The sequence below is a fragment of the Penicillium subrubescens genome (assembly GCF_028828155.1).
Source record: "Penicillium subrubescens strain IBT 31985 chromosome Unknown utg000010l_segment0_segment0, whole genome shotgun sequence".
Taxonomy (NCBI): Eukaryota; Fungi; Ascomycota; class Eurotiomycetes; order Eurotiales; family Aspergillaceae; genus Penicillium; species Penicillium subrubescens.
Genome location: NW_026643160.1, coordinates 1,452,312 through 1,477,491, shown reverse-complemented (window position 1 = coordinate 1,477,491; position 25,180 = coordinate 1,452,312). Strand labels below are relative to the sequence as shown.

The following is a 25,180-nucleotide window of genomic DNA, read 5'->3' as shown; positions in this document are numbered from 1 at the left end:
GCTCAAATTGGAGATACGGGTCTTGAGCAATAATTTATCTTCGTCAGCAGTCATAAATTCATCGTGACACTTTCTCCTAGACATCTTCCATATATACTCATTTAGTTTGCTATTGCTATTGTATTTCCTCATATGTGTATTCATGGATACCACTACGTAGGTAATTCGTACCAGCAATCCTCATAATTAGAGATTAGATCTCTTGGATAGTAATCGGTCCAATTATAAGTTACAGTATTCCTAACAAGATCACTAGGGCACAAACAGCCGCTCAGCCTCAGCCTCAGCCTCTTCCTCTTTCGCCATACATGCTGTAGCCTGCACAGGTACTCCGTACATGCTGAATAGTAGTTATTTGAAATCGCATCAATACTAACCATGCAAGACTAAAGCCACATTCCGAATCTCGTCTCGAACCTAGTATTTGATTTAATTTGTATTTATTGCAGGCAACTTTTCCCCAGAAACGGTGTACAGTTCGTGGTTCGTCTCCACTCTTCTCAACTCTCTCTCCACTCCACTTTTCCCGATGTCATGCGCGATCCCCGACTCGGTATCCTAATTTTCATTTTCATTTCAGACCTCTTTCTTCACCTACCTCGCCTCCCTCTCTCCTTCTCTCTCAACCAGGGTCCTTTTTCTTTGTTATTATCCATGTCTCGTATATAAAGACCCCCGCATATAGACACACGACCACGACCGCCCCCCAGTATCGCCATGACACATTCACAACCCCTGCCCGTCTCCGACACCGGGTCCCCACCACTCCTCCCCGAAATCACCAATAACCAACCCCAGATTCATATTCTCCAACCTGGATCAGGATCTGAACCTGGCTCTGACCCCGACCAAAACCACCCCGATGCCCCCCTGCCGATCATCCAGCCCTACCGTGATGACCCCGATTCCGACCAAAGACCCGATTATCTCGTCCAGTACGAGCCACGGCCCATCGATGACGATGAGGGTGAGGATGAGGATGCTGCGGCGGAGATGGCGCGGCCCAGGAAAGCGTGGCGGGCTAGGCTTAGGGTGTTCTGGTTGAGGAATATGGGCATGTTCTTGGTTCTGCTGGCGCAGATGTTTGGGGCGAGTATGAATGTTATGACGCAGATTTTGGAGATTCATAGTTCCATGCATCCGTTTCAGGTATGTACAAGAGGAGAAGAGATCTGGGGGATTCTAGATCTAGATTCCGTGCTACGCGATCATCATCCTTGTCGTATAGCTCGTCTCAAGCTAACCCTCCCTCTACCTATCTAGGTCCTGTTCGCCCGCATGTCCATCACAGCCGTCGCCAGTTACTTCTACATGTGGTATGCCAAAGTGCCCGCCCCCTTCGGCACCCGTCCCGTCCGAAAACTCCTCCTCCTCCGTGCAACATTCGGTTTCCTAGGCGTCTACGGTCTCTACTACTCCGTACAATACCTACCCCTCTCCGAAGCAACGGTGATCACCTTCCTCGCCCCAATTCTCACCTGCTACGCCTGTTCACTCCTCATCCCCGGCGAAACATTCTCACGACGACAGCAACTCGCCGCACTCGTCTCGCTAGCCGGTGTAGTCCTTATCGCCAGACCGTTCTCAAAGCGTGATGGCGCGGGGACAGGCACGGGCGATAACGCGGGTACCACAGCCGAAGACGAGAGTCCCGAAGACGCAGATGCATTCCACCATGTGTTGGCCACGATTGTCGCGTTCGTGGGTGTCCTGGGTGCAGCGGGTGCATACACTACTATCCGAATGATCGGACGACGGGCGCACCCGCTCGTCTCGGTGACTTATTTCTCCAGCGTGACGACGGTGATTTCATTAGTAGCCATGCTCACCGCGCCCTGGGTGCCGTTCCGACTACCCTCGACGGCGATGGAATGGACGCTCCTGACCGGACTGGGTGTCTGTGGATTCCTGTTACAATTCCTGTTGACGACGGGCCTGAGTTATGTCCCGCCGGCTAGTGTGCGCGTACCCGGGGCGAAGGCCAGTCAGGGATCCAAGGCGACGAATATGGTGTACATGCAGATGCTGTTTGCCTTGTTTTATGACAAGGTTGTTTGGGGCAGTACGTTGTCGCCGGTGAGTTTGGCGGGGTCTGTGCTGATTCTGGCATGTGCGATTTATGTGGCTGTTGCGCAGGAGGAGCGGAAGGAGGAGAAAAAGCCCAAGGCGGAGGTCGAGGAGGAGGAAAATGCTGAAGATGAAGATGATCGGCGATTCAAGGACCGGGATGACGAGGAGACGGAGGGAGTGGCTGCACGGGAGAGAGACTAAAATATGCAGTTCGGGAGAGGAGGTGAGATGTGCAGGATCGTCGGGAGGGGAGAGCAGTGAAGTACAGAGGACCTGGACAAATAGTGGTGGAGGTGGAGATGTGCATTGAGTTTTGGGCGTTCTGGGCATATTGGCTAGAGCATTTATCACCTAGTGAGTGCTATGGCTCGAGCATTGGCATGCCATTGCACATGCAATGAGCTGAGCTGAGTACAGTACCTCATTTCCACAGTACAGTAGACGGAGTACATATTCCTCCAGGTTGTGGTATATATTATGACTATGAGCATATGATAATAAGAATGATCATGATTTGACTGCCTATGGAGATACTATCTCAATAGATTGATAGCATTCCCTTCTCTACTCTAAGTAATACCATCTAACCATTAACTATCGGAGCACACTGCTCCATCCTCCCCCTTCCAATTCATCCAATTCCCGCAATTTAATCCAATAATCTTCTTCTCCCTCGACGTCATAACGTTGCACCATCCCGCAACAGCCTCCCCCGGGATCGCCCGAGGCTCGTCATTGGTGAAACTATTCGTGATCGTCCCGGTGGATCTGTGATCCAGACCGGAAATGAAAGCCTACCGCAATAGGTATACCGAAGTCGTGGGTGGTAAGGTACAGTCGTAGACTGTACCTGTAGGAGATTGAAGTACCTCTTGATAACTAATCTCGGTTTTGAGGTGCGAGGTGGATCAACTCCATAAAAGAGTCCACTGGCCCCGGTTTTGGGTGGGTTTGTCTCCCCGGATTTCCTTTTTTTTTGATCTTTATCTTTGATCTTTTATCTGAAGTGATTAGATTGGTGTGGATGTTGATAGATCCAAGTACTTCTACAAGGACGACTATATCAAGCCATACTATACCGAGTACTATATACTCGAGAGTACTACTTCCGCAACGCCACCGAACTATACAACTCCCCTTCTATAAAACCCAATCTAGACATCCCTGTCACTCCCCAATCATGCGCCACTTCGACGCCTGGGTCATTCGTGATCCCTACTCCATCTTCCACTACTACACAACCGGTCAACGCTGGAAAGACACCGTCCGCGATCTAATTCACGATCGCAAGATCTGTGCTCCATCTCTCAACTCCAATCCTCAATTACCATCTCCACCATCAACTTCATCTTCGTCTACTTCGACTTCTACTCCCACATTCATCCAACAAACCAAAAGCCCTCTCTTCACACGCCTCCCGCCCGAAATCCGCGCTATAATCTGGTCCTACGTCTTCGGCAATGATACACTGCACCTCGTCACCGTCAAGAATAAAGTCCGCCACGTCCGGTGTTCTTCTTCTGGATCATCCTCATCATCTACGAAAGCACTAACCCACCACCGACACTGTTGTCCAACAACACTCGCCCGTTGGCGGAATTCCTCCTCTCCTAATAATACCACCACCATCAACTCCAACGATAATAATCTCCTCTACCCACACACAAACCCTCACCTCCCATCAACCCTATCCTCCTCATCCCCATCGCTCCTCCTTACCTGCCGCGCAATCTACACCGAAACATCCACCCTCATCTACAAAAACTCAACCTTCGACATAGACGACCTCTACACATTCATCGCATTCACGCAATCCCTCCCATTGCACGCCCTCTCTCACATCCACCGGCTAACAATCCAATGGAGCCCCATATGGACCCCCCTCTCAGGCCAAGACCACAAAAACTCCATCTACGCACATACCCACAGCGACGCCCTCTGGCTCCAATTCTGGGCGCGCGTAGCATCCCTACCCTCGCTTAGAGAAATTAAGCTCAGTATTGATCTGGGCTCGTTTACGGGTACTGTTACCCCCTCGGGTGGGGTTGTGCTGGGCGGGAGTGGAGTGAGATTGCCGCTTGGTGTGGGCGAGTTGTGGACTGTGCCTTTGCTGGGGGTTAGGGGGCTGGAGACGTTTGAGATGGCTGTTACGGCGAGGTGTGATGTTGTTGCGAGGGGGGTTTTGGAGGAGAGTGTTTGCGGGGGGGCGGGGAGGTTGAGGGATTGGTTGAGGGGGGTTATGTGTTCCGCCAGAGATGTTGGGTTGAGTGACATATTAGGTGAAAGGGAGGGAGATGGGTTTGGGTTGGACAGGGGGAGGTTGAGGGTTTTGGAGGAGTGGATGAGGAGGGAGGAGGAGGAGAAGGAGAAGGATGTTATTGGGAAGAGAAGTGGGCAGAGGTTGGCCATCATGGCGGCTTGAAAGAAGGAAAGAAGGTGATTATTATTAGATTGAATGGTGCCATGTTTTATGTGTTATAGATACCCATTGCATTGTCTTTGCTTTTGATGTGTTCTTCTTTTTCAGTTGCTAAAGATAGAGCACGAGTCGAAACCTCCATAGAGTGATTCCAAGAATGATATACCAGACTTGACTTTGCACTTGCTGTATCAGTATCAATTCAACCTACATGCAGACACTACAGGAGTCCTTACTCTGTACTTCATAGTATATCAGGCAAACAGGAAGGCATCGATTCTCGATTCACGAGCAAATTTTAAAATTCCCATCCAGAATCCAAAGCCCGGCAAGCCAAAGCCAGGCCAATCTATGCATCTAACTATCCCAAGACGCAGCGCAGCGGTCAGACATATTCATGGCTGCAATCCTAAGCAGCTTTCTTGTCATTCAGTAGCATCAATAGCAACTCATCCTTTTTGCTGGTAAAGGAGGCTAAACAGCTCTAGCTCTGTGTTCAACATATACCCCAACCATCCTTGAAACAACCTCCCCCCATTTGATCAATAACAACAAGCTCGAAGCAAAAACAGAAAATAATTCACCCGAGTGAAGATCAAGACTCGATAGGTGCACCGAACCAGCCAAGCGAGAGCCACAAGCAAACCACCACACAAGTCAGGACCAGGACCAGTCAGTCACAAAATAATTCATCACACAGCAAAGAAAAGAATAAAGATTCAATTTCACAGAGTATTAGGGGCATCAATTTTTTGGCGCAAAGGTTCCCAAAAAAACCAACCATATCTATTTTCATCAGACAAGAGGCCAAAATCAAACAAGGCCTAGTCATGTAGGGAAGAGGGGGGAAAGCAGGGAGGATGGGGGTAAAGCAGGATTATCCCATTGACAGAAACAGCGATACCAGGAGAGAGAAAGAGGAGGGAAACACCAAGCGCCGAGACAAAAGAAAAGAAAAGGAAATGTGCCTGCAATTTGAGGGCAATCGGGAAAAGTCAAAGTCAAAGCGAGATGGTAACGGTAAGACGGTAAGACAAGTCAAGAAGTATAACACACGAATTGAATGCAAGGTGAAGGGCGAACGTAAAGGGTGCAGGTGCGAGTGTAATGCAATTGTCCATCCCAAAATGAACCGAATCCAAACTCAATCCAAACTGATCTTCCAATATCGTTCTTCTTTTCTTCTCTTCTTTTGACCCGTCCAAGACCAGATTTCTCAGATCGGGTCAGATCAGCGGGATCAAGACATATCAACCCGAAGCAAATACGAGATCAACGGCAACGACAACGAGCAATTAAGGTGCAACGACACCCTTGCGGCCACGGGTCTCGTTATCCTCGTACCCGTTTTGCTCGGACTCGTCCTCGTCTGTGGGCGAGTGGGGGTGACTGGGTGGTTCTGTGAGGGAGAGACGGCTGCGAGCCATCTAGACATTAAAGAATACAGTTAGCAAACACCATTCACTTCCAAACATCCATGCTCGGTATTCAAGACAAATAACTCAACTCACCCATGCACGAACACCACCAATCAACCCCAGACTATAACCGGTTGCGAAATCCTCATTCCGGCCTACACCAGGACTATCGGGCCGATTGAGCGCCTCCACACGCGAAAGATGACTCTTGCTACCACCCGTCGGGCTGGCCAGCGGCCCACGGGCACTGCCGTAATCGACGCTGTTGCGGGCACTGGGCGCGGGGCTACCGGGTCGGCTGTTCTGCCAGATCTGACGCAGCTCACGGCCGAGTTCCTGGCCGGTCATGGTCCAGTTGCTGCGGATATTGTCGCGGATTTCTGCGACGTGGCGTTTGATTTCAAGTTCGTTTTTCTTCAACCATGAGACGTTGAGTTCTTGGCGGGAGGCACCGCGCTTGAATTGTCGGGAGATGTACTGGTCGTAATCACGGACGATCCTGGATAGCGGGAGTAAACAGGTTAGTCTTAAATCGAGATGAAAAGGTAACGGGTCAGGCTTGGGATTTTGGGGCCCTCTACTTACCGAGTAATGATGCCAGTTGTGCTAACACCCTCCGTCCGCTGGGTGACCAGGAACTTGCCCTGCGCCTTGATAGGCTCGTAGATATCATCACCCTCGTCCGCCTGGTACGGCAGATCGTCATGCGCGACATAGTCGATCTGATGCTCGGACAAGAACTCGGGAGTAACGATCCACGGGCAATTGGGAATAACCTCGTCCACCCACTTGCAATGCCGGATAGTCTCCGCGCGCTCGGCACCACTCAGCACAGTCAGACCCTTCCGCTGATGCGTTTCTTCGTCGCCAGTGACACCAACAATCAGGTACACTTCGGGGAAAGCCTTTTTGGCCTGCTCGAGCTGTCTCATGTGGCTGTGTTGAGAATCAAATTTAGCGACTTCCGATCATTTGTATTTTGTGTCCTTCCGCATCTCCGCAATCCCCAAAACCCAATTCAAAGCCAATTGCAATTGCCATGTACATACCCAAGATGGAACAAATCAAACACACCATCCGCATACACTCGCACGGCCCGCCCTTCAGGCGGGGGATTCGTCTTATATCCAACCGGGTCCTGTAACCCCCCACGCTGCGGCGGCAACATAGCCGCGCGACGCTGCTCCTCCTCCGAATCAGGCAGATTAATATGCAAGCCCGGCCGACTCCGCGGCCGAGTCTCGATATCACTGCTCGCGACAGTCGTCTCGGATGGCTCGCCGGGATCCTCTTGGTGGATGGTAGTGCCGTTGGGAGTCCCGGTCGCGGTGGCTTCGGAGCTCTTGCGGGCGCGCTTGGTTGGGGGCACAGCCTCGCTGGTACTAATGCTGGATTGCTTCTTGTGTCGGGCAATGGCTGCACTGGCGGGGCCGGTGGATTCTTCGCCTTCTTCGCCGGACGCGTCGCGCGAGGATGGTTGGAGCTCGGCCGGGATGGGTTGAGGTGCTGGCAGATGCGAGGCGCTGCGCTTGCGCTTGCTGGAGGGGGAGGAGGGAGATGTCATTGTGAGAGAGGGATGTGTGTGAGTGACACGGGATGTGTCGGGGGTTTGGAGGAAAGAGGAAAAAGAAAGAGGTGTGTTGTTGAAATTGGGCTGATCCCCTGGATGGGCGGGTTTGAGCTGAGGAGAGAGACTCCGCCGTGGCCCGGATTAGGGGCCCGGGTAATTTTCTGGTAGTGGAGACTGACAACTGGGCAGTTGGGACTTGGGGCGTGGGACTTGTCGTGCACTGACGTATCGTATCAGGGTCTCGGCAAGGCTGGGCAGGGATTTTCCCTGATTTATTATTTACTGGAGGGATTGACTGTCTCGTACTCGTACATCAGTTGCTATCATGATAGTACAGTAGTGGTCTATTTCCTATGGGCTTTAGGTGTAAAGTACACCTCCATCAGATCAACTCAGCTCGATCAAAACAATACCCGCAGAACTAATCCAACCCACCAAACGAAATCCACTTCCATTGCTATGACTAGCGCATGTTTCACCACTAGAGGTATCATCACTAGAGAGTAAACAGTCAAGGATAGCCCATTCCAAAACTCCACTACTGAAACAATCCAAATATCTGTCTACCAATGTACAAAGTACCTTCTGTCCGGAAAAGGGAAATACCAACTATCGCAAACACCGATGAATGATACGCCATGGAAGTCGTGCGCTTTGCTCAGTCCCTGAGGCTTGGATATTCTATCGCTTCCAGCTTCACCTTGGCTTCGGTCTGTGTGGTGGTTGTAATTCTACCGGGTCAACTGTGTCCACAGTGTAGGTCCAGTCAAGTAGTGGCCATAATCAGGACCATAACAAACCCCATTTGACATCAATAGGAAGGGTCAATGATCACGAATCATCAAAGGAACAAGGATAAAGACCCAGTAGAACGTAGGAGTACAGAGAGAAGAGGTGGAAGTGGTAATGGTTCGTCAATAGCGGGGCATTTTCTGCGGTATCTCGTGGGGGCATAAAAAAGAAGACAAAAGCTCGTGAAGGGCCCAGTTGGCTCCCGGCGAATTGGGCCTTTCTCATACTTCCTAAATCTTCCAACCTCGAATGCCTTCCAATCCCCCCATATCCACACCCCCAAGCTATTCTCGTCGCTTCCCCCATCTCTCCTCCTCCTCCTCCTCCTCCTCTTTCATGGCTCCTTCGTTGGCGAAAAAAATCCCACTCTGACTTGGACACGTATTCCATCTCAAGGTTCCAGGCGAGCGCCGCACTCGAGGGGGGGGAGGCCCCGAAATGACTAAAGAGAAAAAGAGATGATGAAAAAGGGACGAAAACAAGGACATGGTTCGTAACATCGGGGCGACGGTGTCGAAGCAGGGGTGTAAAGCAGGGAGGAGCAGAAGGAGGGAGAAAGATCAGATCGTTCATAGGGACAAAAACGGAGGCAGGAGACGGAATCAAGGAAAAGAATAGGAAAGAAGACCAAGCCAAATAGATGAGGGATGCGGGGGGAGAGGGAGGGGAGTGGGTGAGTGGGACAGACCCAGGACAACCAAGGCGTATCAGAAACTATGCAGAGGTGGACCTCTCCTTGTCGTCCGTAGAAGCTGGGGATTCGGATATTTGAGTGGCCCCGTCCTGCTTGCCCTGAGGTCCGGGGGTACCCTCACGCTCATTCCGGGAACCGGTCGGATGCACCTGGTTGGCCAAATCCTGCTCCTCCGTCTGATTGAACAGCTCTTCCTCGTTCTGGTCCGAGACGACCTCGGTGCCGTCGCCCAAGAGAATAATCCGACCCTGGCGCACGCTAAACGCCCGCGATCGCTCCATCTCCAGCTCATAATCATCGGTCTGGTCCTCGAATTGGTTCCGGATTCCAGGGCCGCGGAACTCGGCTGCTCGCACACTTGACCGTCAGCACGACGAAGGGCTTCCTTCGGGTTCCTCGTGAGACTTGCCATACTCGGGAGGAGCACAAGGCCCGTCTCCGTTCGCAACCCGCTCTGCGATCTTGTTGTACCACTCCTCCTTGGTCTGGCCGTTGAGCAGGCCGATAACGGTCATGGTCATGTTGTCACAGCCAACACCACCAGTCTCGCTGTTGGATGCCAGGCAGTTGTCCATCATGTTCTCACAGATCTGGTACAGGTCCTGCTTGGCGGCAATTCCTCTCCGCACGAACTCCACGACTGCTTGGGAGGACTGGCAATCCCAGATACCTGGAAAGAAGTTTGTGAGCATTCACAGTCCCTGCATTCGGTCATCAAAGTGGGAATAAGACATACCGTCGCAAGCAATAACCAAGAACTCATCGTCATCGGTCAGCTCATGCACTGTCACATCGGGGTAGGCAGTCACGATCTGTTGCTCGGGGGAGAGCTCGGGGCTCTTCTTGAACTCAAAGTCACCGATGGCACGGGACAGAGCGAGGTTACCGTTGACACGGCCGAAGTCGACGAAGCCACCCGCGGCACTAATGCGAGCCTTCTCGCCTGTAATGGGGAGTTAGCGTACCACCCTCATGGGATGAAACAGAGCCTCTCTTCCTGCTCTTGTGCTAACTGCAGCAGAGAGGGAAAGTAGTCAAGGAATATTGGGGCACAAACCTTCGTTCTGAGGCTTGTGGTCGAAAGAGAGGGGCTTAGCGCGGCCCTTGACACCCAATACTGATCGAGAATCACCGGCATTCGCCTGGTCGGGGATTAGCTTCACCCTTGGGTTTCTTTGTCTCTCGCAATGCCTCTGTTTCAACGTACCACCCAGATCTTGTGCTTGGAGATGATTGCTGTGGAAGCGGTGCAACCAGACACTTCCTCCTCGTACTTCGGGTCTGCAGGAGATCACTTGGTCAGTATGGTGGATCTTGAAGAATATGTGATGTTTTCTCTGCATCTTCCTCGAATGGAGAGAGAAACAGTGGTCGTTTCTCTTTGTTTCTCTCTCGCGACAACAGGTGGACCACGAACCTTCCAAAATAGCCCGATCGGTAGCCAAGAAGCCATCCTTCAGAGCCTGCTCGATGTCGCCCTTGGCAAACGACTCCTGCTTGGAGACGATCTTATGGAGATTCTCCCCAGTGAACAGCGCTACCTTGTCTCCACCGTGGCCATCATATACACCAAAGAAGGCCAGACGCTGGGCCGGATCGGTCGGTTTCTCATCGGTAGGACCCGTGTATTTCGCGTGAAGGTCAAGGATAGCGGCGTGGGCATCCTCCATGCTGATACGCCAGCCCTGCATGGCAGAGACACCATAGATACAGCACTCATCACCACCCTCGGCCGAGGTCTAGAAAATGGGAAACACCACAGGTCAGTTATTGAGTTCTCTTAAGCTAAACGTGTCCAAATCGGAAGTTGACAGCTTGTTGGGGGGTAAGTGCTGATTGTGAACGCCCCCGTAACCGGGATAGCCTCCTTTCCACCCGACTGCTCCTCGACCCCTCCAGGGTCAGCAGCAACCCCGCATATCCGATCGTGACAGCTAAAAAAGCACAGTCCGATCAAAAGGCAGAAAACATTCCTCTTGAGAGAAAGCATCGCTCCAGATCGTACAAATCCAGCCGCGGCGACAGGGTGGTGGACCGAGGCCTCGTGAAAAGGGACATCTCCGGGCGACTGGCGTCACATCGCAGTGTGGGGAGGGGCAAGGGCGGAACAAAATGGGAAATTCGGGCGACTCACCTTCTCGACCACCGGCTCCGACAAGGTCTGACCCATAATGGCACGGATTGAATAAGTATTTGAGGGGAGAACGAAGGGGATGGGAGGTCAAGCACCAGATGAATGGTAGAAGGAGAGGAGAGAAAGGAAGGTCAGGTGAGGTGCGCAGGCCTTTCAGCGCGTCTCTCGTCTGTCCTTTGGGTCCCGCGATAAGTCGCCAGCCAAAAGTGGGGAATCAATGACGATCTAAGTTAGGGCTCGTCCAGGAGATTGGGGGAATGATTTATGGGGGAGAGAGATGAGAGAAGGAGTAATAGTTGAGGAAGATAAAATCAAGAGTAAAATCAAAGACCAGGATATTATCTGGTCAAGGGGAAATTCAATTTTGATCTGGCCAAATCCGACCGGCCAGACAGAGATTTCTGCGTAATCTCGTTACTTTTCTTACCTTACCACTGTTCTATCGCAGTCACCTGACTCTGGATGAGGTGAGCATTCAGCTGCACCTGAAACAGTAATAATAAGAACAACATATTATTGCATTACAATGTTTTATTATTCTTAACACTTCTTATATCTTCCATTCTTCACAATACAGCCACTGCTGACATCTCTGTCCCGAGGCTCTGTGTAAGATCCGACGCCTCATCCAGGCTCCAGTCCCCTCGCTGCCTGCGATCGTCACGCAAGGGCCCAAAGCCCATCCGGGGCTGGTACGGGCGAACACTGGAAAAGGTAATGGCTCATACAGAAAATATTATCCCCCGCTTAGCTCAGTCGGTGAAGGATCTTCTGAAGACATTCCGAGCTGCCTTGTGCTTTGACTAGATATGCCTGTCACCCTGTCAACTGTCAAGTGCCGAGTTGCCAACTGTTGGGTCTTTTTCCTGCACGTGCCACTCTCTGCCCTGAGCGGGATAGACGCTGATGCTTAAATTACATACAGTAAAGAGAGCAACCTTAGCTGTCTATATATCGAGTATCGTAGCTTAAAGATAATATATTTTTTTTAAGAAAAAATCTAACAAACAATATCTGCAGTCATTGGAAACAATAGTAAGATCACTTGACCTAGTTGGAAGGAAGGGCAACATCCATACTGGACACCACCCATGGATGAGATGGTGTATATATATTGCCGGCATTGACTACCCCCTTACCACCACTACAGTGCATCCAACTCTAAGTAGGAGGACCCTAGCAGCTTGAGAAGAGCAAGCCACACAAATTCAATAAAACATGATATTTCCTTAAAGACAAGTTGCGTGCATGCGCCACGTATTGAATAAACCAAGGATTGAGACTCATGCCTTAGTACCCGAACAAAGATCATAGGAATAGAAGAAGAATGTAATTAACGGTAACCCCCATGAAATCCACACAAAAATATCTTTAGAACAGACAATCTAAAAAAAAAAAATGAATAACAAGGAACAAAGAAACATGTCTGGCCATCTCTTTGTATCACGTCGTACGGTATACTGTACCTCAAGCACCTCCGGTACCCAGTGGAGCCGCAAGGTCGAGCTCTTCAGCCAGACAAACCCCACAACAAACCACCCCGAACACCCAACATCGAACCACCTCACAACCGTACGGCTATTCTCCAATCCACACAAAAGCCTTGATTAAACCATTGTACCACCATCCATACCAACACCTCTAAACCAAAAACACACTCAATATGCCACCCCCCCAACTCGACCCCGTCGACAAGCGCCAAGCCGCCCGTGAAGTCATCGACATCCTCCAAGAGATCTCCGACCTGCTGGTACGTAACAAGCCTACCCTACCCTACTCAGCTTGACTAACAAACTAACCAACTAACCGTCGTCATCACCCCAGAATACAAATCTCGACCGCACAGAACTATCCCTCTGTGTATCGCTGATTGAAAATGGGGTGAACCCCGATGCACTTGCGGTACGCGTCTTCGTCCCCGGCCGCGTTGGACGCGAATTGAACTTCCACTAATGGTTTGCAGACTGTTATTAAGGATTTGCGTAAGGAGGCTGCTAGTAATAAGCGGGTGTCTAATGCGCCCCCGGCTTCGGCGGAGTAATTGGTTTCGGCCGGGATCGATTGGAGAGGAGAGTGTTGATGTTGGGATGGATGAGATGTTGGATGTATGGGGTTGGGATATGGCGTTAGGTGGTCAAATGACCTTATTTGATAGATACCCTCTTTGCTGCTTTTATGCGGCTTGTTTTGTTTGAAGTTGAGAATTCAGGACTTGATTGGTTTGTTTCGTGATGCCCAAATCCTACGTAGGTGACTAGATTGGAGGATCATACTTAGTAGAAGCTGGAGAAGATGACGAATACCCAAGACAGGCATGGAATTGAAAGTGTAACTCGAGGGGGAATTTCGGGGCACGAGAAGCAACTATTACAGATCCATAAAGGCAGGAAAAAGAGAAACGCAAGAGTCGGTCCGTCCATTCAATTTACTTGGACGAATCACCCGTTTTCTTATCATCCGTAGACGACCCGATCTCCCCGGACATGGCCTCGGCGGTAGCCTTCTTGAGCTGCTCGCTTTCAGGAACGGTGGTCTGCTCCTTGGCCTTGGTATCCTTCTCATCATCGCTGTCGCCGAGGCTGAACGGGTCGTTCTCGGCTACTGGGGACGGTTCAACAGTGGCCAGGGGCTGCCACTTGCTGGACTTGCCGCTGGCCGGGGCGCTGCGCTTGTTCGGAGTAGATGCGTCGTAGAGGTTATCGATTTCGACGGGAGGGCCGTCTTGGAAGGAAACCCTCCTACCGGGGGAGGGCGACGAGGACTTCTTTAGGTTGGTGTTGCCGGGACGAGGAGGGCGTGGGGGTGCGACTAGTACTACAATTAGCGGTGACAGACAAATCCACGGGTTTGAATCACTCACCCTCGCCATCCCTCAGCTCAAGTGCGGAGAAATCATCACCCAGCACTTGAGGGTCTGCATCATAACGCTCACGATCCCCACTGCGACGGCCCATCTCGCCGCTACGCCGTGGGCGGCCAAACGCTGAGGTCTGCTGCTCATATCGCTGGCTGGACCGTCCCTGCTCCTCCTCTTCCTCCTCATCACCGTTTAGCTGCTTCTTTAGGTTTCCGAACCACGAGTTGACTTTCGTTTGTGTCTCCAAGAATCCCTTCTTGAAGTTCTCGCGGATCACCGGTAGATCATCTATAGATAGGACCGTGGTCAGTACCCAGCACGCCCTTTTCAAGAATGTCGTTATTGGTTACCTTCGAAGAAATTGTAATCCTTATCTTCCGAGTCCTCACTTCCACGTGGCTGGCGATACCGAGGGTCGTTCTCCCATCCTGGAGCCGGACCCCGGCGTCCGGCGCCAGGGGCATTGTAGTGCTCGGCCAATTGGCGCGCATATTGCTCGTCGGCTTCCAATTGTCGCTGCGTGGTAGAGGTGGCTGCCGCGGTTTGAGACGGACGAGGAGGCTTTGGGGGAGGGACCATATCCTCCTGAGCGGTGGGATCGGTCATGCCTGGAAACTGGGGGTTAGCTCTTAACCATTAAAGTATTTCTAGGGTTCTTTACGAACCCAGCAGGGCATTGAATGCGCGCTCGACATTCCAATTGCTAGCATTCAAAATGGCCTTGACGACTGCGAGCTCAACTGTTGGGAAAGCCTCCTTCAGTGTGTTCACCGACTGTTCTCGGGGGCTCATGGGCCGCGGCGGCTTTGGCGGGGCAGCGGGAGGTGTCTCGGTGGCAGTCTGCTGGGCCTGCTGAGTCGAAGGTGCGTTGTTGCTAGTGGAAGTGACGCCAGACTCTTGCGGCTCATCGTCAAAGTCCAGAGGTCGTGCAGTAGTAGGCGACTCAGCGCGAGGGCTGGTTGGCGCAACCGCAGCCGAGGGCTTGCTAGGAGTGGACTGTGAAAGTGAGCCTCCGCTCTAGAGTTGCAGGCCAGGGTCTACACATACAGTCTTGTCTTCCTCCGACATGTTGTTGGGTATGCTTGTGCAAAGTAGGTCAACTAGCAAAAGCAACCGCAGATAATATTTCGAAAATAGTGCTGCCTGTAGGACAAAAGGGAAGATGCGGCGAAGCAGGCAGAACACATTTGGGGAAGCTCCGAACAAGTGACGTGGGGGTGCACGTGATGTGCGGGTAACTTTTATAGAGGCGTCCTGCATCGAGGTTGAACATTGCAGAGCCTCCTCGGTTGAATCGGATCAACAATCAAATAGCAGCATAATCAGATCTTCCAGAATGATGATGCTATGCTGCCCACAGATATTGTTCCCATGAGCTAGGGATTTAACCAGGAAGAACCAAGTCATAACCCTTCATCCCCAGACACTCGTTTTCTCTTTCTAAAGATGGCCTCCGAGCTGGAACTCTCGAGTGGCTATATCCCTGCGTTGTACAAACCAGCGGCTTTACTGCCAATTGCAAGACACAAGAAAAGTCTGCTCTACCTGGTCGAGACATATCAGGTCACCATAGTGGTTGGTCAGACAGGAAGTGGAAAAACAACACAGCTTCCACAGTATCTTGATCAGGCTGGTTGGTGTGAGAATGGCAAGTCCATCGCCGTGACACAGGTATGTCACTCACAACTCTATCTCATGATTCTTATCACTAATCACAAATTGACAGCCCCGGCGAGTGGCTGCCACCACAGTTGCAACTCGAGTCGCAGAGGAGATGCGCTGTAAAATTGGCGAAGAAGTGGGATATTCCATCCGCTTCGAAGATGTGACTTCTGCTGCCACCAGGATCAAATTCTTGACCGATGGAATGCTTCTCAGAGAAGCACTAGTAGACCCTCTGCTATCACGATATTCCGTGATTATGGTCGATGAAGCCCACGAGCGGTCTCTCAGCACCGACGTCCTCCTGGGAATTCTCAAAAAGATCATGAAGAAACGCCCCGAACTTCGCATAATCATCAGTAGTGCGACACTGCAAGCGGAAGATTTTCTCCGGTTCTTCGCTGGTGATGAATACAAGCCAGATGCCGAGCCAGCTGACTTGGGTGGCAGCATCGGGAGAATCATCAGCTTGGAGGGTAGAATGTATCCTGTTGACACGCTATTCCTTGAAAATCCCGCAGAAGACTACGTTGAGCGGGCAATCAAGACTGTTTTTGACATTCACACCCAGGAATCTGAGGGTGACGTGCTTCTGTTCTTGACTGGCCGCGAGGAGATTGACCGTGCAATTCAATTGATATCCGAGCGCGCTGCAAATCTCAACCCAAATGCCCCTTCACTGCTCACACTGCCACTTTATGCGGGCCTCACTACGGACCAGCAAATGTACGTCTTCGAACCGGCACCAGAGAATACAAGAAAGGTCATCGTGTCGACGAACATCGCAGAAGCATCAGTCACAATCGATGGCATTGTCTATGTGATCGACTGCGGCTTTGCCAAGCTGAGAGCTTACAATCCTACCACTGGAATTGAGACCTTGACAGCTGTACCCATATCGAGGGCATCGGCAACTCAACGCGCTGGACGTGCCGGTCGAACGAAACCGGGCAAATGCTTCCGTCTATACACCCAACAGACATACGAGCAACTCCCCGAGGCTACAGTCCCGGAGATTCAGAGGTCAAACCTGGCACCGATTGTGATGCAGCTCAAGGCACTGGGCATTGACAATATTGTTCGCTTCGACTTCTTGACATCACCACCAGCAGAGCTCGTGATTCGTGCCTTCGAGCTTTTGTATTCCCTTGGTGCAGTCGATGATTATGCCAAACTCACCAAGCCCATGGGCACACGAATGGCCGAGCTTGCTGTTGACCCAATGATGGGAAAGGTTCTCCTCGCTGCACCCTCCTTCAAATGCTTGAGCGAGATTCTCTCCATTGCAGCCATGGTAAGCCTTCAAGGGACGGTGTGGGTGCAGCATGACGGCGATAAGAAAGCCGCGGAGAGCCACCGTCGGAAATTTGCCGTCGAGGAAGGTGACCATCTTACCTACCTCAATGTGTACCAAGCATTTGTCACAAAGGGCAAAAAGGACTCGAAGTGGTGTCGTGATCACCTCTTGAACTACCGAGCCCTCGTGCGTGCCGTCAGTATCCGCGGCCAACTCAAACGCTACTTGGAGCGCTTTGGCATTCAGGTTGAAGAGAGTCTCTCGACTCGTCATGGTGGTGCTGGTGCGACTACCTCGCCAGAGCAGATCCAACGGTGCCTTACAACGGGCTACTTTGCCCATGCAGCAAAGATGCAGCCCGACGGAACTTTCAAGACAGTTAGTGGAGGGTTGACCCTCCATGCTCACCCTAGCTCTTTGATGTTTGTGAGTGCTCTCGATTCTTTATATCTTTTGGATTCCTGACTAATATGTTGGCAAACAGAATCGAAAAGCAGACTGGGTGATATTCCATGAGATCATGCAAACTGGCAGCAAGACCTACATTCGCGACGTCACAAAGATCGAGAAAAGCTACTTGCTAGAATATGCTCCAGAATATTACAGGGTTACATAGAAGGAAGGGGGACATTTTTTAATCCAGAGATACCATTGCATAGAATATGATACGTGGTTTGTTTACTTGATGGTGGTCTATTCCCACTATTGTCACGGGAGGCCAGTTCTAGTCAATATGGTGCGAGAAGAGACGGGGGACTCAGGAGTACTAAAGAAACCTAAAGATAAATAAGTAGCCCCTCTTCATATTTTTCCAATTCTACGATCAAACTTCTTTATAGATCGTGGGGGATCGACGTCACGGGTGCGGAGAAACGCCGCGCGGATAATTCCGAACTTTCTTCTCTTCTCTCTGATTGTTATTCACCACCGCGTCTCGCGTCTCCAACTCTCCATTTACACGCTTACAGCATCTTCCAAGTATATTGCTCAACAACCTCACTCATCATGTCTGGCCACCACCATCACCATGGCGGTGACGGACATGGTCACTGTCATGATGAGCACGATCACTCTAACGACATAACCCCCGCGCTTCAGTCGCTGCTCTACACCCAGATCAACTTTGATTCGATCACGACCTTGAATGGTATGTGGGACCTTGCTTGAACTTGTGCTTATCATTCATCATTCCGTACGGGAAGAACTAACAGCTCTATTTAGAGGCGACTGCTAAGAGCGGCGCCGCCATTGTCAAGAAGACCTGGGCTGAGCGACTGAATGACCAGCCCGAGCTTGAGAGCGATTGCGACGAGCAGCTCCTCATGCATATTCCGTAAGTTTCTTTGTGAATCTTCCAGCATCTGCCTTGTTCATTCTTCTCTTCGCCTGTTACACACTCCAAATACCCCACTATGCCCCTCACCTTATCGCGGAACTACCAAAACTAACACATTAAACATACACTAGCTTCACTGGCCAGGTCAAACTCCACTCAATCCTCATCTACACCGCACCCACCTCCGCTGCCCCCAAGACTCTCAAGCTATTCAAGAATCGCGACGACCTGGACTTCTCTATTGCCTCCGACCTTCCCCCGACCCAGACCATCGAGGTCCCACAGCCCGTTCCTGGCGAGGACGTCTTCGAAATTCCATTGAATCGTGCCCACTGGAACACCACCACCTCCATCACCATCTTCATCGAGGACAATTGGAGTGACGGTGAGGAGGATGTCACTAAGGTTGGCTACATTGGCTTCAAGGGCCAGTTCATGGCACTGAACCGAGAGCCGATCAGCTTCTTGTACGAGGCTGCTGCTAATCCCAGTGATCATGTTGCGATTCCTGGAATCAGCGATGTGGGATCTCGCACCATGCCCGGTCAGTAAGGTGTGACTTTTGATTCCGGATCTAAAGGTTGGGCGCTTAGAGAAGAATGTGATACCAGAATGGAAAGGGAAATTTCCAATGTATTAATGATTTCTACATGAAGAATAACGAATCATGAGCAAAACGCAATTTCCAAAATGCCAACAACGCCTTCCAATGCTTTGCGATCAACCAATGCAAGTGATCGATCTTGTTTAAACAAAAGCTCCGACAGAGTATCTTCAAGATGCCAGGATAGGTGTTCGGGTCTTGGCTTTGTCCTTGGCCCTAGCCTGTTCTTGCGCCGGCTCTTCCACGACTTCGTCGCTGCGTTCTGGAAGAAGAGCTTGGGGAACAGTAGGTAGGTCGACAGGCCCAACAATCTCCCGTTGTAGAGCCTCGAGTTCATCCTCAACATCCTCTTCGTCCTGCGTCGACAAATTGCCCTCTAGCATCTGGCTCACCTCCTGAAATTGACCATTAGCCACTCCAACTTTGCAAAAAGAATACCTGCTCTATACATACCTCTTGATAAGCTCGAGCCTCAGCCGTCTCCTCCATCAACCGATCCACAGCCTCAATCCCACCCATCTCCTTATTGATAGCCTGCAACACCTGGGTACCCTGTTGCAATCCAAACAGCACATCCTTCTGTACGAGTGCGAACTCGACCTGGCCGGTCAACTGTTCTAGCTGTGCAAGTTGACTATCGGTCTTGGAGAGTAGTGATTCTTGGTACTTCTTGCGCCGGAGAGCGAGTAGTGCCCGCCGCCGATCATTGCGCGCGAGACATTCCTTTGCGATTTCGGTTTCCCGGTCGGTGAGGACGGTGATGCGTTTCTGATACTGGTAAATCTTATCGCGCTGATTTTTGAGGTCGAGAATCGCCCTGTTTTATAAGGAAGTGAATGTTAGCCAGTGAATTATGCTGCTCGTGCTTGTAGATGCCGTCGGGAGGGGTCCATCGGTCTCGTGAGGGGCAACAATGCATATATGGTTCTGTCTCTGTGGAGATTCCCAGATATGTGTGCCAGAGACGACACTTCAAAAATTCAAGACTCACCGATCCTGCGACGAGATCTTCTGCGAACTACCGGAGTTCCCCATCGCGCATCTGCGGTGTTGACAAGGACGCAGTCCAGCGGACAGTCAATCGGCGGATGACGTTGGTTGTAATGCCGCTACCGCCCCGATACCGATAGATACCGATACGCGTATTTTTCACCATCTTCCGCTTCCCCATTTTTTTTTGCGGACTTGCGATATCGCACTTCGAAAGATTCGAAGACACACATCATGGCGCCCAGATACCGTGGGGGTAGACCGACGCTCAGCCAAGGTTTGGACCGTGAGGTAAGAATTGTTCTTCAATGGTGCTCTCTGAATGTTGCTAACTCTACGTGCAGGTCTACCAGGTTGTGCGCAAAATTATCGACGACCAGCCCGACGGCGTTGACCGTGTTCGCCTTACGGTTCCTGTTATCCATGCGCGGATCCGGGGATCGAATTCGAGTTTGAACCGGAAGCCGAAGAAATTGTTGGAGGATAGTTTGGAGCGAGTTTTGGAGGTTGTGAAGAGTGATCTGTTCGGGGAGGAGGAGGAAGACTCCGTGGAGGGAGACTTTGAGGGCTTGGAAGAGCCCCCCGCTGCGGTATGCAAGAGAAGTGATGAGAAACTCGGTCGCACTGGTATACTTACACCGGTCTCAAATCTAGGAGCCCAATGGCGTGAATCAAAGCATTGTCGGCGCATGGACAACGACAACGGCCTCGAAATCTACTCCAGCCCCGAAATCCGAGTCTACGAGTACATCCAAAACCACTTCCAAGCGGCGGACACACGGCGGTGAATCTGTATCTAAGCGACGAAAGGCCGACGCTGCGGTTGACCGGTCCCCGCCGACACACGTTAGTCTCGCAGATTTGGGCGGCTTGGACGATGTCGTCCAGGAACTGGGTGACATGGTTATCCTGCCCATGACCCGGCCACAGGTGTACCTCTCATCCAACGTGCAACCTCCGCGAGGTGTTTTGCTGCATGGACCGCCTGGTTGCGGTAAAACCATGATTGCGAATGCTTTTGCGGCGGAGCTCGGCGTTCCCTTCATTGCCATCTCTGCTCCCTCGATTGTGTCGGGCATGTCTGGGGAATCAGAGAAGGCCTTGCGCGAGCACTTTGAGGAGGCTAAGCGACTTGCGCCTTGTCTGATCTTCATTGACGAGATCGATGCGATTACGCCCAAGCGTGAAAGTGCGCAGAGAGAAATGGAGAAGCGAATTGTTGCTCAACTTTTGACTTGCATGGATGAAATTGCTCTTGAGAAGACGGATGGCAAGCCCGTTATTGTTCTTGCGGCTACAAACCGTCCCGACAGCTTGGATGCAGCACTGCGTCGTGGTGGGCGATTCGATAAGGAAATCAACATGACTGTGCCCTCAGAGCCGGTCAGAGAGCAGATCTTACGGGCTCTTACACGGAAGCTGCGTTTGGCAGATGACCTGGACTTTAAGACTCTGGCTAAGCGGACTCCTGGTTTCGTCGGAGCTGATCTTAACGACCTTGTCTCGACTGCTGGTGCTGCCGCTATCAAGCGGTACCTCGATATTCTCAAATCCAACAGCGGGGAGGAGATGGAGATGGAGGTTGAGAACGAAGAAGGGGACGACATTATCAGTCCTAAGGTTCGAGAATTGCGCCGTTTAATCACACATGCCAGGGAGAACCCCATTGGTGAAGAGACAGAAACCGTCCTCGTCTCCAACGCCGACTTTTTCACTGCACTCCCCAAGATTCAGCCCTCATCCAAGCGTGAAGGCTTCGCTACCATCCCCGACACGACGTGGTCAGACATTGGTGCCCTTGGTGGTATCCGCGAAGAACTCACCACCGCCATTGTCGAACCCATCAAGAACCCCGAAATCTACGCTCAAGTCGGCATCACCGCGCCTACCGGTGTTCTCCTCTGGGGTCCGCCAGGTTGCGGTAAGACACTACTGGCCAAGGCCGTGGCCAACGAGTCGCGCGCCAACTTCATCAGCGTCAAGGGTCCAGAGCTGCTTAACAAATTCGTCGGAGAATCCGAACGCGCCGTGCGCCAGGTCTTCGTCCGCGCTCGCTCGTCCATCCCCTGCGTCATCTTCTTCGACGAGCTGGACGCCCTCGTGCCCCGCCGTGACGATACCCTCTCCGAAGCCTCCGCCCGCGTCGTCAACACCCTCCTCACCGAGCTGGACGGTCTCGGCAGCAGTCGCCAGGGTATCTATGTCATCGCAGCTACCAACCGGCCCGACATCATCGATCCGGCTATGCTTCGTCCCGGTCGTCTGGAGACCCTGCTGTTCGTCAACCTGCCCTCCCCGCTCGAGCGCGTGGATATTCTCCGGACGCTGTTGCGCAAGTTGCCCATCGAGTTCAACGAGGACATGCGCCGACTTGCGGAGGAGTGCGAGGGCTACAGTGGTGCGGATCTGGGAAGCTTGCTGCGCCGGGCGGGTTACTCGGCTATTAAGCGCCGCGATACTATTCGTCTGGAAGACTTTGTTACTGCCAAGGCGTTTATCAGGCCAAGTGTTACGGATATGAAGAAGTATGAGCGGCTTAGGAGGGATTGGGGGACTGGTACGGTTTGATACTGCCTTGTCTAGCGATGGGGAGTTTGATATAAAGTGTTGAATGCTTTTAGTAATTGGAGTCATTGATGATGGACATCGTATATACACTTGGAGAGAAGATTGTGCTTTTTTTGGGCACCACATTTATAGAGGTGGTGTTGTGGAGACGAATCATACATATGAGATTTATGAGACAGATGAGGCGTCGCCAGAGTATCTCTGCCTGTGAGCTTTCCAGATATTGCACATTTCAAGCATGATGGGCTCTATTGTTTCATGTCAAAGATGCATTGTGTGTACCTAGCAGAAATACCCAAAAATCGCTAAAACTCCCCAACTCCACCAATGATCATCAACATTCCATTCATGACATCAAACCCCCGACGATCCCATAATCGCAAAAGCCATCAACGCAGCCCAAAATCCAACAAGCACCAAAGTCAAAATCCCAGCACCCGCCTTATCCCCCGTCGTAATCGGCTTCGGAGTATCACCCTCCTTATTACTATCCAGTCCCGCATTCGGATTACTCGAACTATTCCCGCCAGTGTTCGACGTAACCGGCGCCACAGCAGCTTTCTCCGCGACAAACGGCAACAAGTTCGCACTGAACACTTGACTAACGCTGATCTGTTCTTCCATTCCTGTCCATCCGTCCCATTGCGATTTATACCACTGCACACCGCAGGTGTTGTTGTTATTGCCTGTGCAGGACTTTGCGGCTGCGATGGCGGAGGTTTGCAGTTTTGGCATGATCAGGTCGTAGGTTTTTGGGACGACGAGGGCGACGTAGGAGAGCCAGGTTGAGAGGAGGCCTTTGAAGAGGACTTCGTTGTTGTTGCAGATTTCGCGCGGTTCGCAGGTTATGTCTTCCATTACGTAGCCGCTTTCTTTTTGGAAGAAGGTTTGCAAGGTCATGTTTAGGAGGCCGTTAGTTGCGTCGAGCCATTTGGAATCTTCGGTCTGGTGGGTTGAGAATTAGTTTTGTCTGATTCCCTCGATATCCAAAGCTGGAATGGGGTGGGAAGTCGGTACTCACGGAGTTATACATATAAGCAGCACCCATTAGATACGTGCCATAGTTGTATGTCCAAGGGATATTAGCTCCATCTTTGCAGTTCTCTGTACCCTCGGTCGAGTCCTGTACAACCCAAGTCTTATTGTTCACTAGAGGCGTATTGACCGACCAATCCCAGATTTTGTTCGCCCAGTCCTTATACTCCTGGTTCTCGGTATATCGGGCAAGTCGTGCAGCAAGTTGGAAGAAGCCGCCGTTCGAAATAGCGTTCTTCATGGTATATCCAGTTCCCTGGTATGGGAACATCTGCCAAGTCAAACCTCCGCCGCACATGCTCGTCTCCCATCGACCTTTTTGTGAGTTGAAAACGCCTTGCGCTAGCGAAAGCCACGAGAATCCGTTCGAAACATCGGGGAACTTTAATTCGGCAGCTGTCATCGCTGCAAGGCCCCAGAACACTTGGTCGTCGTTTCCCTGCGCGTGTAACGTCGTTAGCCTCGATGCAAACGCTTGATACGATCGAAATAGCTGTCATACCAGGAAATGACTATAGTTACTGGGAAGGTAGTCTCCATTCGTGCCCGACTGCCATTGTAGCCCCAGGCTCAGTTGGTCATTGTAGGTGGTGTCGCCAGTGAAGTGCCAGTAGTTGAGAAGCGCATAGAACAAAGCGGATCCTTCCCACCACTTTGAGGGGAAAGCTCCAGGGATTTGTCCGGGCTCGCTGCCGTGATACCAGACCATCATCCCCTGGGTAGCGGTCTTAGCGGCATCTTTGATCGATTCTGTGAGAGTGACCAGGCATGATTAGCCAGGGAACTTGAAGGCCATAAAGGGAGATCAAATCGATCAGTATGCAGCACTACTCACGTTCATTATTGATATCGAGCTCGATCGCATGAGCTTGATAGCCCAGTGTCAGCACATAAAGAATGACTGCACATATTGAGCTTATCCCGCTTATAAGCATCGCCAAGGAAGGATATCGAGTCGAAGCCGACCACTTGAAAGAAAGACGTCAAAGGGCCGTTAATATCCGTTCCACCTGGTATCAATCATTTGACTTGGGAATATGTCGACCGGCGTTGAGAAACCAGAATGACTAGTCTGCGAGTGGTCTGCTACCGACTTGAAATGTCTTCTCGAGCCTTGTTATGTCATTAGTGCCTCAAAAAAAAATTAAGATGAACATCAGCAGCAACTGGGCCTGGAAAAAGTGGGATTTCCCACTGTACTAATGTCCGTGGATTCGGTCACAGCCGCATTAGCAGGGTCTGAATCGACCCACGCCAGATGGACGGAGTCACGAAGCCATTGGTTGGAGGACATGCTATGCTTTCGGTGGTTGGTTACATGGTCTGGATGTACATATGGGGTAGGGTGGGGTATGCTGTAACATGCTGACTTTGCTCTAGCCAGTTGATTTTCGGGGGCTATATATGATCGCGTCAAGTTGTTGGATCCAGGGATCGTCAGGAGTGTCATAAGCCATACATATCATGATGTGGCATGTTAGTGGAGATTGGGAGCTAACTACTACACTGCCACTGTACTAAGGACTAAGGATGAGACATGAAATGGAGAAGAGTAAAAAGTCCTTTGTCTGGAATTTTAGTCGAATCCTTCCCAGCCACTAAGGCACTTTTTATCATTTTAACCGGGGCCATGGCCATGCGCCCTGCGACCCTGCGTGAATTAATCGACTTGTGTCATTGAAACCTCGAGGCTAGAAGCTCCACTAAAGAACATCCTTCCGGCCTAAACGACAG

General features: G+C 51.3%; 11 protein-coding genes across 11 annotated transcripts; 6 read left to right on the top strand and 5 right to left on the bottom strand.

Annotated features, from left to right (window-relative positions):
* The first annotated feature begins 588 nt into the window (after positions 1–588).
* On the top strand, positions 589–2,589 carry N7473_011690 (DMT family transporter). The gene is made up of 2 exons (XM_057157629.1): positions 589–1,149; positions 1,264–2,589. Exons 1-2 carry the CDS (start codon positions 718–720, stop codon positions 2,269–2,271), a joined length of 1,440 nt encoding a protein of 479 aa, XP_057003479.1. The 5' UTR covers positions 589–717; the 3' UTR covers positions 2,272–2,589.
* A 661-nt stretch (positions 2,590–3,250) lies between these two features.
* Positions 3,251–4,492, top strand: N7473_011689 (uncharacterized protein; the record flags this gene model as incomplete). Its single annotated transcript, XM_057157628.1, has 1 exon — positions 3,251–4,492. One exon carries the CDS (start codon positions 3,251–3,253, stop codon positions 4,490–4,492), a length of 1,242 nt encoding a protein of 413 aa, XP_057003478.1.
* A 1,292-nt stretch (positions 4,493–5,784) lies between these two features.
* N7473_011688 (choline-phosphate cytidylyltransferase) lies at positions 5,785–7,471 on the bottom strand (the record flags this gene model as incomplete). Its single annotated transcript, XM_057157627.1, has 4 exons — positions 5,785–5,916; positions 6,001–6,406; positions 6,493–6,843; positions 6,957–7,471. 4 exons carry the CDS (start codon positions 7,469–7,471, stop codon positions 5,785–5,787), a joined length of 1,404 nt encoding a protein of 467 aa, XP_057003477.1.
* A 1,512-nt stretch (positions 7,472–8,983) lies between these two features.
* Positions 8,984–11,204, bottom strand: N7473_011687 (PP2C family serine/threonine-protein phosphatase; the record flags this gene model as incomplete). The annotated part of the gene is given in 7 exon segments (XM_057157626.1): positions 8,984–9,320; positions 9,336–9,633; positions 9,700–9,906; positions 10,021–10,105; positions 10,171–10,244; positions 10,381–10,702; positions 11,098–11,204. The coding sequence occupies 7 exon segments, from the start codon at positions 11,131–11,133 to the stop codon at positions 8,984–8,986; spliced, it is 1,359 nt and encodes a 452-aa protein (XP_057003476.1). The 5' UTR covers positions 11,134–11,204.
* A 1,556-nt stretch (positions 11,205–12,760) lies between these two features.
* On the top strand, positions 12,761–13,138 carry N7473_011686 (mitotic-spindle organizing protein 1; the record flags this gene model as incomplete). Its single annotated transcript, XM_057157625.1, has 3 exons — positions 12,761–12,847; positions 12,922–12,999; positions 13,061–13,138. 3 exons carry the CDS (start codon positions 12,761–12,763, stop codon positions 13,136–13,138), a joined length of 243 nt encoding a protein of 80 aa, XP_057003475.1.
* Positions 13,139–13,522: 384 nt separating this feature from the next.
* N7473_011685 (CUE domain-containing protein) lies at positions 13,523–15,022 on the bottom strand (the record flags this gene model as incomplete). Its single annotated transcript, XM_057157624.1, has 5 exons — positions 13,523–13,905; positions 13,958–14,242; positions 14,305–14,562; positions 14,620–14,950; positions 15,002–15,022. 5 exons carry the CDS (start codon positions 15,020–15,022, stop codon positions 13,523–13,525), a joined length of 1,278 nt encoding a protein of 425 aa, XP_057003474.1.
* A 378-nt stretch (positions 15,023–15,400) lies between these two features.
* On the top strand, positions 15,401–17,529 carry N7473_011684 (putative ATP dependent RNA helicase; the record flags this gene model as incomplete). Its single annotated transcript, XM_057157623.1, has 3 exons — positions 15,401–15,625; positions 15,681–17,339; positions 17,398–17,529. The coding sequence occupies 3 exons, from the start codon at positions 15,401–15,403 to the stop codon at positions 17,527–17,529; spliced, it is 2,016 nt and encodes a 671-aa protein (XP_057003473.1).
* A 294-nt stretch (positions 17,530–17,823) lies between these two features.
* N7473_011683 (PITH domain-containing protein) lies at positions 17,824–18,861 on the top strand. Its single transcript, XM_057157622.1, has 3 exons — positions 17,824–18,060; positions 18,135–18,246; positions 18,381–18,861. Exons 1-3 carry the CDS (start codon positions 17,919–17,921, stop codon positions 18,799–18,801), a joined length of 675 nt encoding a protein of 224 aa, XP_057003472.1. The 5' UTR covers positions 17,824–17,918; the 3' UTR covers positions 18,802–18,861.
* Positions 18,862–19,023: 162 nt separating this feature from the next.
* Positions 19,024–19,888, bottom strand: N7473_011682 (ESCRT-III subunit protein VPS20; the record flags this gene model as incomplete). Its single annotated transcript, XM_057157621.1, has 3 exons — positions 19,024–19,248; positions 19,307–19,670; positions 19,845–19,888. 3 exons carry the CDS (start codon positions 19,886–19,888, stop codon positions 19,024–19,026), a joined length of 633 nt encoding a protein of 210 aa, XP_057003471.1.
* A 189-nt stretch (positions 19,889–20,077) lies between these two features.
* On the top strand, positions 20,078–22,411 carry N7473_011681 (putative AAA family ATPase/60S ribosome export protein Rix7; the record flags this gene model as incomplete). The annotated part of the gene is made up of 3 exons (XM_057157620.1): positions 20,078–20,134; positions 20,188–20,433; positions 20,498–22,411. The coding sequence occupies 3 exons, from the start codon at positions 20,078–20,080 to the stop codon at positions 22,409–22,411; spliced, it is 2,217 nt and encodes a 738-aa protein (XP_057003470.1).
* Positions 22,412–22,765: 354 nt separating this feature from the next.
* N7473_011680 (glycoside hydrolase family 76 protein) lies at positions 22,766–24,381 on the bottom strand (the record flags this gene model as incomplete). Its single annotated transcript, XM_057157619.1, has 4 exons — positions 22,766–23,356; positions 23,433–23,885; positions 23,949–24,196; positions 24,282–24,381. 4 exons carry the CDS (start codon positions 24,379–24,381, stop codon positions 22,766–22,768), a joined length of 1,392 nt encoding a protein of 463 aa, XP_057003469.1.
* Between the last annotated feature and the right edge of the window lie 799 nt (positions 24,382–25,180).